Source organism: Enhydra lutris, unplaced genomic scaffold (assembly GCF_002288905.1).
Source record: "Enhydra lutris kenyoni isolate GAN:26980312 unplaced genomic scaffold, ASM228890v2 scaffoldscaffold2, whole genome shotgun sequence".
Classification (NCBI taxonomy): domain Eukaryota; kingdom Metazoa; phylum Chordata; class Mammalia; order Carnivora; family Mustelidae; genus Enhydra; species Enhydra lutris.
In genome coordinates, this window is record NW_019154086.1 from 61,448,296 (window position 1) to 61,461,376 (window position 13,081).

The 13,081-nt window shown below is 32.8% G+C and overlaps 1 protein-coding gene across 4 annotated transcripts in view; it reads left to right on the forward strand.

The window, feature by feature from the left end:
* LOC111149136 (Cbl proto-oncogene B) overlaps positions 1-13,081 on the forward strand; it is a 216,429-nt gene that overhangs the window by 119,131 nt on the left and 84,217 nt on the right. For all 4 annotated transcript variants that reach the window (XM_022506080.1, XM_022506103.1, XM_022506087.1 and 1 more), the window contains 3 exons: positions 2,883-3,020; positions 6,517-6,604; positions 9,372-9,503. In XM_022506080.1, coding sequence (XP_022361788.1) covers positions 2,883-3,020; positions 6,517-6,604; positions 9,372-9,503 — 358 coding nt within the window. The remainder of the gene's footprint in view (positions 1-2,882; positions 3,021-6,516; positions 6,605-9,371; positions 9,504-13,081) is intronic.

The window sequence follows — 13,081 nt, forward strand, 5'->3', positions numbered from 1 at the left end:
TTTGATAAACTTAAAAATTCCTTAAGTCTCAGAGCTCTGATTTTCAAATTGGTAGCGGGTATTGTCTGTTTCATGACACCTGTGTTTGTGTATAAAATTTTATGTGTATATTGGAATACTTGAATATTTTGCTGAAGACAAAATAAATCAGTTTCATGTTCAGTATTTTAGGATGTTTTTCAAGATCTTCAGTTTGGTTCTATGATAAACACTTATAATTACATACAATATAAACAAATATAAGTACATATAAGTATACATATATGTGTATGTTGAGCACACATAAGTATATAAACATATATAAGCCCATTGTTAGAATCCAACCAATTTCTTGTCCTTAAGAATTTCTTCTGAAATAAAAAAAAAAAAAAAAATTTCTTCTGCAGTACCTTGTCATTCTTTGTAGCTTCAGAATTTATGTTTTAGTTCCCAGGTGATGAAACTAGGTGAAACTCAGAGATCGGCTGTTTGGTCAGACCATGTGGCTTTGGCTGAGATATCATACCTTATCAATGACAGATCTGGGATCAGAAAATCCGTTTCTTTCCTCATTCATGCATTTTCCCCATGTGCCATTTAGAAATGCATTACATAGTAGGCATTTGTGCTGTGGCAAGCAGTGTGCTGGGTATGGCAGCAGTGACGGTGGACACCTGTCCTCCTCATACAGTGATATTTTAGTAGGAGATGCCATCCCAACATCCACGAGTACTCTGATTTCCATATAGGAGCACTTCATTATAGGAATGCATTTGGTTGTTTTTTTAGGGCTATGTTTTTCTGCTAATGTCATTTTAATCTAATTTGTTGTGCAAATGGTGTTTGTCCTGTAACAAAGTAGTTTCTAGTACAAGCCAATACTGTCGATTCCTTTTTCTCTGCCATGATAAAAATTTCCATCTTTTTTATTTTTAAGAATGTATATGATAATATAAAAAGAAGGTAGTGGGTTCAGAGAACAGTTTGGCTCCTATTGAAGACTTCTGTTTAGATTAAGGACAGTTGGTTCTCATTGAGATGCTGACAGTGGCTTAGAGGAGTCATTCTGTTTAGGTCAGGGATCTTGCATAACCAGATTTTTCCATAACTTCTGCTCTGTAGATTGGGATCAAAGTATCTTCTTGTTTTTGGAGTCTGATTTGAATGATGTGCTATGTTTGGAATTACACAATCATACAAATTTAATGCAGAAATTATTTGTGAAATTAAGAAACTGAGTCACTTTTGTGTTTTCTTGTTCAAGATTATGGAGATAAATAATGTTGGGAGAGAACACTGTTGGGAGCAAAAGCCAGGACTCATCACTATGGGACTAGTTCCTTTAATAAAAGGACAGTGCCCTCAAAAGGATGTCTGCCTTTTCTTCCCAATTTGGCCTGTAACAGTTTATTCTACTAAGTTTTTGGCAAAGATGAAATGGTCAGTCTGTGGTAAATCATTTAAAGTGTAATGTGGTATTTAAAATGCAAAGTTTAGGAAAACTCGGTGAATAGATCAAATGATTTTGATAAATACTTGTTTTGCAGAATACCTGTTTAACGGTTTCTTCCTCTTGGAAAGTGTTTCTTCTTCTTTGGCTTCATGGTACAGAAAATAGTAAGACCTATTGCAAGGACATTTGAGTTTCTCAGGTTTTGCTTTTTGGGGGGATCCAGTTGAGAACTAGAAGTCTGTGTGGAATTATTTCATCTGTGATTCTGATTAAGGGTTCCAGTAATTGGCAGGCTGATAACCTATTTCAGGCTCTGTGGAAGAATACATTTTTGGACTTTTCTTGAGGAGTTCTTTCCAAAGGTTCTAAAACAAATGTGAAGTTCTTACTATTTAGAAATCACAACTTCCTCCTTTCCTTCGGAACCCCGTTTTCTTCAAAGATGAAATCAACTTGCAGTACCAGATACACAAGTTAATTAAACTGAATGACTGTACAGCTATTATTTATGTTAATTTATCCTGCAAAGTTATTTTTATAGTACTTGGTTCATCAGTAACTAATGTACACTAGAAGATAAAAGTTTCTGTCATGTATGTAGAACAATCAGGGTATTCAAATATAGCCAACAAATTGTTACCTACTTTTGAGCTGCTCGAGGGTTTATAAAACCCAGATATGGTTATCATGATGGCAAGATTGAGTGCAATACACTTAAATAAAGATAAGTGATCTCAAATGAAATAAGCCGATAGCTATATTAATAAATAAATAACAATGAATTTAAAACCAAGTCAGAGTCTCCTTTTCATTGTCTTTAATTTGATTTCTATTTTAAAACTATTTTAACTTCCTGTTGCAAGACATTGAACTAGACAGGGTTGGAGGGCAGCCATGAGCTTAATCTAGTTTGTCTTCTCATTAATATAGCTCATCTCTTTTGATCTTTCATTTAAAGGTGAGGTGAACGGCTGGAACATTCCAAAGACCAAAAAATATTTTTAAACAAGTCATTAACTTAAAATGCATAATTTTAAATTACAAAGTGATATATTGAATTCCATGGTAGAAACTGACTCAACCTCTCTCTGAAGTGAACAAATTAAATTTTTTACTTTGCTTTCCAAAAAAACGACTTCTGTCCTCACTGGTTCATCCTGAGCACCCGCTGGTGGGGATGGCAGTAGAACCTTTGATGTTGAAGTGGATCCACCTCAGTTCCTTTGTCCGATAGCGCTGGAGGTGTTTAAGTGGAATTATTGTCAGTGCTGCTTTTACAGATCAATGAACAACAGAGAAGGACAATGGTGTAAAAATCAGAAGATAAAACCTTATTTCGGTTATTCCAAATGATTCCATTTATTCTTTGACTTTAAAGAAGTCCAACAGATGTGTAGTAGTTAACATACACTTTGAATGTGACTAAACATCATTTTGTCATGCTTTACAGCTACATTTTCCGGTTAAGCTGCACCAGATTGGGCCAGTGGGCCATCGGCTACGTGACAGGGGACGGCAATATCTTACAGACCATCCCACATAATAAGCCCTTATTTCAAGCCCTGATTGACGGCAGCAGGGAAGGATTGTGAGTATGAGAAATGGGAGTCAGGGTGCTTATCATTCACCAAGTGAAAGACAGACACTGCTTTGTGATGGAGAGAAAAGATAGTGAGGCTCATGATCTGGCTGGTTTGTTTTTTTTTATTTCAAGACTGAAGAACGGAGTGCTCCTGAGTTCTAATCATTCTTCTTTTCAAATACTCATTTTAAAGTAACTGGTTTGAACTAAACTATATATGACAGCCAGTAAATTCCAGTATCAGATTAGAACATGCGTTTGTATCTTTCACAGGGGAAAAAAAAAGCACTTAAAAGTAGTTTAAAATAGATGAAAAAACTTATTAAAAAGATAATTCTTTACTTTTTTTTTCTTTTTTTTTTTTTTTTTTATCAGAGAGAGAGAGAGAGGGAGAGAAAGCAAGCAAGCACAGGCAGACAGAGTGGCAGGCAGAGGCAGAGGGAGAAGCAGGCTCCCTGCCAAGCAAGGAGCCCAATGTGGGACTCGATCCCGGGACCCTGGGATCATGACCTGAGCCGAAGGCAGCCACCCAACCAACTGAGCCACCCAGGCATCCCAAAAAGATAATTCTTTAAAATAAATGACTTTCTCTTGCTTCGTGTAACCCTCAAGTTGCTAGTTTTCCTTTTTGTTTGACTACAAGTACCAGATTTTCTCTTTCTTCTTACGCTTTTCTTACCCCTTTCCCTGCTTTTTCTCTGTGTCTTTCTTCCTTTAGTCACACTGATATTCAGTCCCTATTCCAGAATTATATGTTAAGAGCTGAATTTAGTTTAACTTAAGCTATTCTTTTTTAAAATTTAAAAATAAGTAAATTCTCTTTTGTCTTTTAGAATAAGAGTGACTTTTTTTCTCCACAAAGTTACCATCTGATAGGAGCCTTCCTAGTAAATATCTCTCATTTGTTTTAGTCCTGTGCCATTCCCTTCATCTTTTTATTCTCTTTTCTGTGTTGTTTTGTTCCATTGTCATATCATCATGCTCACTTTTCTTGCCGTTTGCCCTTACTGAGTAACTCGGGGATGGATGTTCCTTTATTTGCTACAGCACAGATTGTGATAGAAACCTAGCAGGAGAAAGCCCACAAGAGTTAGCAAAGAGAAAATAATTTAAGTTACACCTTTTCTAATAATTGCAAAGAAGAATGAAAAAGTGATAGCATACATATGAAGAAAAAATGCATTTTTTTATAAGTTATGAGCTTTCAAAAAATAGTTACGTAAGAATTGTATGGCAAACTGGTAACAAGTTTGTATTTCTGTTTTTTTTAACTTATCATACATTTGCTATCCTGTTATTTATACCTTACTTGTAATGCATCTAAGGATCATTTTTGTAACTTTTGATTCACTGTGATTACAGGATTTTGTTTTTAAGAAAATACGCTGTAAAGTTTTACTTTATAAATAGAGGTTATGAGTGAGCAACTCTGTACATGTATTAATTTTGATACAGCTTATTCATTTTGTTTATAATGCCTTCCATCTATTTTTTAAAAGCCAGTAAAAAAAACTAATTATAATATTGTGATCAGTAGTTTAGCCTCTGAACTCCAACGCAAATCAGATGTTAATATTTACACACACACATACACAGACACACACCCCTTCAGAGGCATTTAATTAGTTGAATTTGAACTTTAGTGATAGATTACATTAAAATAGGTCAGATTAACATTTTAATCTTATTTAAAACTAGATCAGATTTTAGATTTTATTAAAATAGATATAATGGAATATATCTATATTATCTTATGTCTATTTTAATATAGATATCTTTATATATATATATCTATATAGATGTATTATATATCTGTATTAAAATAGATATATCAGATAGATTTTTTTTTTCCTCTAAGATCAGTAAAACACAAGATATTATCTGATCTAGCTATCATCGGGGTCAGCTAATCCAATATAGTATAACATAGGTAATTAAGAAGTTTACTTCCATAACAAGCTGAGATTCTTTATTCTTTGCCTGCCATTGAGAGGGTCTCAACAGTAGTACCCTTCTTTACTGAGGAGAATATACATTAGTTAGACACTTTTAACCTTTCCTCTAGCAACCTCATTGTCATTTTTTTAATCTTTCAGGTTTGAATTCTTCATAGAATTTCTACATGCATTTTAAGTGTGATGAGCAAAATATTATATAATAATTTTAAAACTGGCCATTATTTAGGGTATAAGAAGAAAGTTACTTATCAACTCTCACTTAGCACTGTTCACTTAATATTTATAATAATCCATCTCTAAAAACACTCTAAATTTATCATTTTAGATGTAGTCAACTCCCTTTCCTAAATTGTAAATATATACATATAATATATATAAATATCTATTATAAATATTTATATAAATTTATATAAATATATTTATAGATATATATTATATGTGTATATCTCACTGATCTACTGATTTGTGTCTTACCCTGCGAGAATACGAGAATTGTCTGTCCTTGAACTTCATTTTTTTCTGGTCTTACTAGGTAAATTTTAACACTTACAAGCATATTTTTAGACTATTTAAGGGTAAGTATTTTTCATTACTTCACAGAACAGTTTTGGTATGGTTTTGCCCCTTAAAATACTGATCATAGTAGTAATATATTCTGAATTTTTCATTCAGGCAACCTAGAACAGAGTACTACCAAACAAAATTAACTCTATAACTTAATCATTAACATGACCCAGCAGTAATATTACCATTTTTTAAAATAAAAAATAGGTATTTACCAACACCATAAACTTCATTTTTAAATCAATGTCTGAATGAATAAAACCTTTTAACAAGATGGCCTTATTGCTATAACTTTTAGTTCTTATTTTAATTTTTTGTAACAGTGGAGCCTCACATTTATAAATGATTCTGTGTTTGTAGCTAAATGAAACATATAATTGTAGCATTTTCTAATTTCTTTAAGCACGTGTGGGGGGCCGGGGGGACTCATGTGCACATAGGGGTGACCAGAAGGTGAGGTGGAAAGGCAGAGGATGGGAAACTGGAGAAACAGGAACCATGGAGGGGTTTGCATAACTTTTGTAGGAAACTTGCAGACTTTAATTCCATTTTTTCCCCTCATGTTATTAAGCATGTTGTTAAATGATGTATCTAATATTAACTGTGCTTCACACTGAAAGACACATTGCAAATAGGTGTTACATTCATAGTATTTTGGAATAGACCATGAATGACCAGAAAAATAAAATATTAACTTACCTAAAGGACCTTTAGTAAAGGTATTTAACTGGAAATAGTTGCTTAGTGGCCAAGTCCATATTCATTATGTATTTCTTATATGAAAATGATTTCTAGATTTTAAATGTCCTAAGATAACTGGTAATATTATGGAAACAGTGATAACAAAGTTTCTTGTTATAAGTTACATAAAAAGGAAACTTCAGCATGTAGGTTTGAATATAGAAGAATCTGATTAAATGATCTTAGATGCAATTTAAGAATGTATATTTGTGGTAATAAAGTTTCTATTTATAACCCAGCTATCTTTATCCTGATGGGAGGAGTTATAATCCTGATTTAACTGGATTGTGTGAACCCACACCCCATGACCATATAAAAGTTACACAGGTAAAGATAATTTCTGGTAACCCCTTTATAATTGTTAAGTATCTAATGCTTTTGAAATAAAAAGCATCCTCTTATACTGTAGCTAAAATTATGTACAGGTGTTTCATGCAAAACATACTTTAAGGGATTCTAAGAGTGTTTGAAAAAAATACATTATTTTCTCCTTCTTTTGGATAAAAGTTTCTCTGTTAATATTCTTGCTTCCAATATAATATTGTCATTTATGCAGATAGATAGATAGGTAAATCCATTGGTAAGTAAAATGATATGAGGAGAGAGCCATAGGTTTAGAAAACTCCAAGGAAGTTTAGAGTAATGGTATGTATTAGCTTTTAGAGTCAAATTAGTACTTGAAGCTTATTGAAGATAATAATTATATTCTTATAAATCCGTCGTTGGCAACCTCATAGATTGAATGGGAGTGTAACTTAGTAAGCTTTTCTTAAGGGTAATATTCAGTTAATTATCAAAATCTAAATAAAAACATTTTTGACTCTGGATTCTGTATATATCACTCACATATACACAGAAAGATCTGTACATTGCGGTATTCACTTTAGCATTTTTCCTAAAAGGGAAAATTATAAACTATTTAATCATAGGTTAAGTAAACCATAGTATATTCATACTGCATTATACTGTAAGTCATTAAGAGGAGGGAGGTAGCTCCACATAGTCACATGGGAACTTAGGCACCATTATTATGTAAAAGAGTTCCATTACTGAGAAGCTCAATTATGTAACATTTCATTTTGTAAAGTTACATTATATGTAAGTTCAATTTCTGAAAAGAAATAAAGGAAGAAAGAAATTACCATGTATGAACATATGAATATATTTTTTAAAAATAAAAATTAAGAAATACCAAACTGGTAATATTACTTAACTGAGGAGTTAAGAAGGTTTGGGGAATTTGGAAGAAGGTGAAAGGGAGAACCTGATTATTTTGTTTTACATATATTCTAGTTTTTAAAATATTTTATAATTTATATAGTTTTGTGCTTTGTATAATAAATAAGAACCAGAAATTATAGATTTGGAGGAAGACAAAAGGTAACTTTTTAAATTTTATTTCAAATTCTCCAGATTTCATCCCGGTGGTCTTGGTATTATTATGTGAAACATATTTGTTGACGTATGTGTAGCTGATGGACGGTTTTTAAAGTATAAAATATATTTGACATTTTTTTAATTATGTAGTGATTCCTTATGTTTTAATACATGTAAAAGGATACTCACAAAAGACAGTTCCTCTTTATAAAACCATGGTTTAAAAATACGTATTCAGGAGTAATATCATTCCATTAAATTATTCAATAAAATATTTCAAATAAAATATTTAAATAACTTACAGCTTTGGTTCCATTAAGTTTTGTATCTGTGCTTTTAGCTCATTGTAATTTTTTAATAATTGCAAATCGGTCCTTTGGATGTCATAACAATATAAATCCTTAGCTATTATTTTAGAGATTTCTGTGACTTCCAGTTTATTTTTAATTGCTTTGGATTTCTTTATTTTTCATCTTGATCCATTCTTGTCTTTTTTTTCCTTATTTTCTTTAAAGATTAAATAGTCACATATGTACACTTTATGGTGGACACAATTTATATATGAATGTGTGTGTATGTGCATGTATATCTTTGTGTGTGTGTGTGTATATATATGTATATATATATTTTTTCACCCAGAGTATAGATCTTTTAGTAGACTAGTGGTTAAATATTGTCACTTATTTATCATACCCAGGGCCAGGTACCTAATAGAGACACTTATTACCTGAAATAAATATTTATTTAACTAAATTTTTATTTCCATAATTCCTTTTTTTCTATCCCTATTAACATTTTTTCATATTTTCTTTACACATACTGATATATTTATATCTTCTTTGTGACATAGATCTTTTCAGTATTTGGACACCAAGAATTTTACTATGTCAAAATGTTCAAAACTAGTATATCAAGAGAATAGATATTTAATGAAACAATTTTTGGTTGCTGAAGTGATTAGTTTTCCTTACAGTACTGTACTGGGAAAAGAGTATGCAGTTTAGAGATTTGATACAGAATTTGAGGAAAACAATTTAAACTTGTTGAGCCTCAGATATTTTTTTAATTCGATGTATCTTATTATGCCTTGGAGATTATATGAAGTAATAAATGTGGACCACAGTCCACAGCATGCAAGAAGTGCTTGGCAATGCTGCTTCTCTTCTGTTCTGGAATTTCTAAAGGTATTTCGGAAATAAAATTTGATGTTCAGTCAGAGTCATATATATGTGTGTATGTGTGTGTGTGTGTGTGTGTATTTGCAATTTTACAGTAAAATTAGATGCATATGTGGCACTGACAAAGAAACTAAAGTCATTTATAATCTCTAAACCGTAAGTTTGTCTTTTGAGACAAAGTTATTTAAAGTTTATAGTTTAAAGTTAAAGTTATTTATAATTTCTAAAACTGTAAGTTTGTCTTTTGAGTCACCATTGAAGCAAGTCCCTTCCTAAAGGAACAGTACAAAACATTAAATAATCTGTAGTATTAAAAAAGCTTATACAATTACAGATAAAAGCTCAAATGTTTTTAAAAAATAACTTTGTAGACCAAATTGTGATTAACAGTTTAAAACATGTCTTAAATGATAACATATTCCTGACAGGCTCAAGGGTGAGGAATTTACTGTAAGTCATTGTACTTGAGAAAATTCAATATTAAGAGTTAATGTTAGAAATACATTAACACTGCCTTTTTTTTCCTTCCCAAATTCCAGGAACAATATGAATTATATTGTGAAATGGGCTCCACTTTTCAGCTCTGTAAAATTTGTGCTGAAAATGATAAAGATGTCAAGATTGAGCCTTGTGGGCATTTGATGTGCACCTCTTGCCTCACAGCATGGCAGGTATGATCCAGGTTTAAGGAGCAACACTGATGTCGTCCTTCTGTGCCCTCTTACTATTTTTCCTTACAGCTTTTTTCATCTTAATGAGTCAGGAGATGGTCTGTTAAGTGCTTTCTTTGAGTAGTTGTTTAAAAAAATCTCATGTATTTGATTTTCTGTTTTATATAATTTCACTTTTTTGCTGTGCTTTATGTTGTTTCTTTTGCCTATATAATTTAATTTTAGGATTTAGCCATAAGTCATTGTACCTCAATAAATATAAATTGATTTAATGTTTTAGACTAAGACCTAGAGAATAATTGGCTTCCGTAAGGGCTTTCTTATATTTCTTTATCTGTAACAGAGGCTGGGGGGTTTGAAAATGGATCTTTGGACAAATTTCCAGTTTTGAGTATTTGAAGGAGTCACAGGATATTTTGATCAAGTCATTTTTTAACTGCTATTTAATACAGTCAGTACTGAAGTCAATATTATTGATAGGGTTTAGAAAGCAAATAATTAAATTTTCAAACCTTTTTAAGACTTTGCTGTTGAGTATATAATTGACAACCTTACCCCATTCCTGAGCCATCTCAGTCCTTGATCTGTCCAACCCAGAATAGTCTCTTGAGACCACTGGTGCTGTTGAACTCATTACTTAGTAATTAAATACAAGGATTTTCACATTTTCACAATCTTATAAAAAAGACCTCCTTCTTCCTTTGGGGAGATTTGAGAAATGAAGAAAAAGAGGAAGAACAAAGAAATGAATTACAATTGACTTATGTTTTCTTTTCTTTCTTTCTTTTTTTTAAATACTTATTATTTGGGAGAGAGAGGAGAGACAGAGCGAGAGCGAGCATGTGAGTGGGCAGAAGGAGAGGGAGAGGGAGAGAGAACACTTAAGCAGACTCCCCTTACTGAGCACAAAGCCCAACAAGGGGCTTGACCCCAGGACGCAGAGATCATGACCTGAGCCAAAATTAAGAGTCGATGCTCAACCTACTGAGCCACCCAGGCGCCCCTGATTTATGTTTTCAGTGCCTGTTCTGAACTCCTAGAGATCTTTCCTACCTCAGTAAAAATTGTTCAGTATCCCTACAGTTGTCTTTTTCAGTATACATTTGGTTTATATTTTACTTTGGTTTTCCTTGATACCCATGCTCTAATTTCCCTTCATTATGTCGGTGAATTTTGTGCAATACGTGGAGAAGTTGGAGGAGGAGGTATGCTCAGTGTGGCATCAGCAAACTTACTCTCGCTGTATAGGCACTTGACTGCTATGTAAGTTATGTTAATTGTTCTGCAGACTTAACAGTGTTTTTTTATAAATGACTTTCAGTAAGTTATTCTGGTAGAAGAGAGAACTATGTTTGCAAGTGTATTTCACATCAATCAATAGGAACTATTGCCAGAAAACTGACTCAGTGCCTGACTGACAGATGGGACTGTTATGATTGACTTTACCTGATACCCATTCAGTATCTCAGAATAAATAGAAGGAAATTGTGTTTGTCACCCCTTTGGGTTGACTTATGACTTTGAGGTGGTGGTATGGTTCTCATCGGTACAGAGAAGCTAAAAACTTTGTATTTCACCCTAAAGAGACCAGAATTTTAGGCTGAAACAAACTCCCAGTACTCTCTGGCCCCACAGATGGCCTATGTCTTTGGCCTCTACTCTTGGGGCCTCAGTCTGGGAGCAAGGACATACATATGTCCCTATGGCAGGACTTGGCAGCTTTAACTTGATATCTGCGTAGTATTTGGAAGTTAAGTAGGTTAAAAGTCAGAAGCTCCCATTAGTTTGGCAAAATCTTTGCTCACTAAAGATTATTGTTGAAAGCATCATACAGAGTAGCTGTTTACCTTGTAGCCCAGAGTAAGTAAGAGAGTATGACTGAATATAAAACAAACAGATTTTATTTTACTTTTTGTATACTTCTTGAAAGAAACCTACGTTCTACAATTTCAGGGACAATACAACACATTTTATGTAGTAAAGTTTGTGAACTCTTTGCAATAAATAAGTACGTTGTGTGCCAAAGACCCAAGAGAGTTTCCCTGTTGCCAGGGCTGTGTTATGAATCCTTTGTCCCTCACATCACCACAGCTTTTCTGTATATTACTGTGCATTCTCCAAATAGTACAGTTCCTCTTGCCAGCAGCTAATCAGTTCCTTGATTCACTTCATGATTTTTCATATTGGTCTGATAGCCTTAGGTAAAGATGTGCCCAATCATATTGTAAATTGTCAACATTCACTTTTTTTTTTCTTTATTAGTCTGAAATACTTCTCAGTTTTACTTTTAAAAATTGAGTAAGTGCATAAATTGCCAAGCACTGATGACTTAGTCTTTGAGTAAAGTTTCAAGAGAAGGTCATCAAGAAGTAGTGGTTTACTAAGTGAAGTAGGAACCAAAAAATAACAAATACAAAAATACTCAGAAGGTTGAAATAATGCTCAAATTTCATCAGACTCCTGTTACTAGCAAATAATGTGATTATTTTAATCTGATCAAAAATTTTGCGTATAGGTTAATGAAAAATGTTCAAAAGCATTATTTCAACATTATTTTTTTAATTCTTCCCACACAAGACATGTTGTAATTATAAATATTCTTCTGATACATTTTGTATATGTCCCTGTAAACTCTTACCTCATTGTATTTGTACTGTAAACATTACATATTTACCTGTTTCTCTTCAAGAACCTAATTTGGAATCCCTTTCTTCTAGCGTGCTACCGGCCTCCTCTGTGGTAGGTACTCAATAAATGTTTATGGACTGTATGCTAGGTAGTGTAAAGAGTAGACTTAAGATTACATTAAAAAGATGTTAAATAGATAAATTGGATAAAATGTTGATATAATAGATCAAATGTCTTAGTTCTGTTCATTTTTCTTTTGAGAAAATATCTATATTTTTTTCAAATACCTTTTATTATGCCCAAGATCTGAGAATAAGTTCTAAGAATTTTAAACCTAAGATCCATTTGTTCTATTCAGTAGCTGCTGGATGATTCCCTTCAACTTTTCACATTTTGATTTTGTCTACTTATTTTTGAGGCACGTTATACTGTTACCACTTGCAATAATACTGGCACTAAGCTAGAGGCAGTAAAACTGTGAGTTTCTCTTTATTACTTTTTTACACCAAGAAGCATTGCATGGTGATCCCTGGTTCAAGTTTTCTCTACCCTGAAGAAAATTGTTCTTAGGCCAAGGTTTGTGAATTGCAAAGTGCTATTCAGCACTTGTTCTATCTCAGTGGGATCTTAGAAGTTAAAGGAAGCATCAATTTTTGAACATTTCCACTTTGGGTTAACCTGAATATTTCTACCTTTACATACAGATTTCACAAAGTGGTGCTTCCTGCCAACCAGCAGATCTGTTTTGGCTGTTTTTATATAATATGGATACCAGTGTTTGACAATCATTTAAGCACGTTATTGCAAAATGCCCGTTACTTAATAAAAACAAAATTCTTATAACTTACAATGTTAATCCTGTTAAAATGCAGTGACAAATCACAGATACTCTAAAAGCCTCACATCGGGACCTCAGTAAGCTGCTCACAGGATTTCACCTAATCGATGGT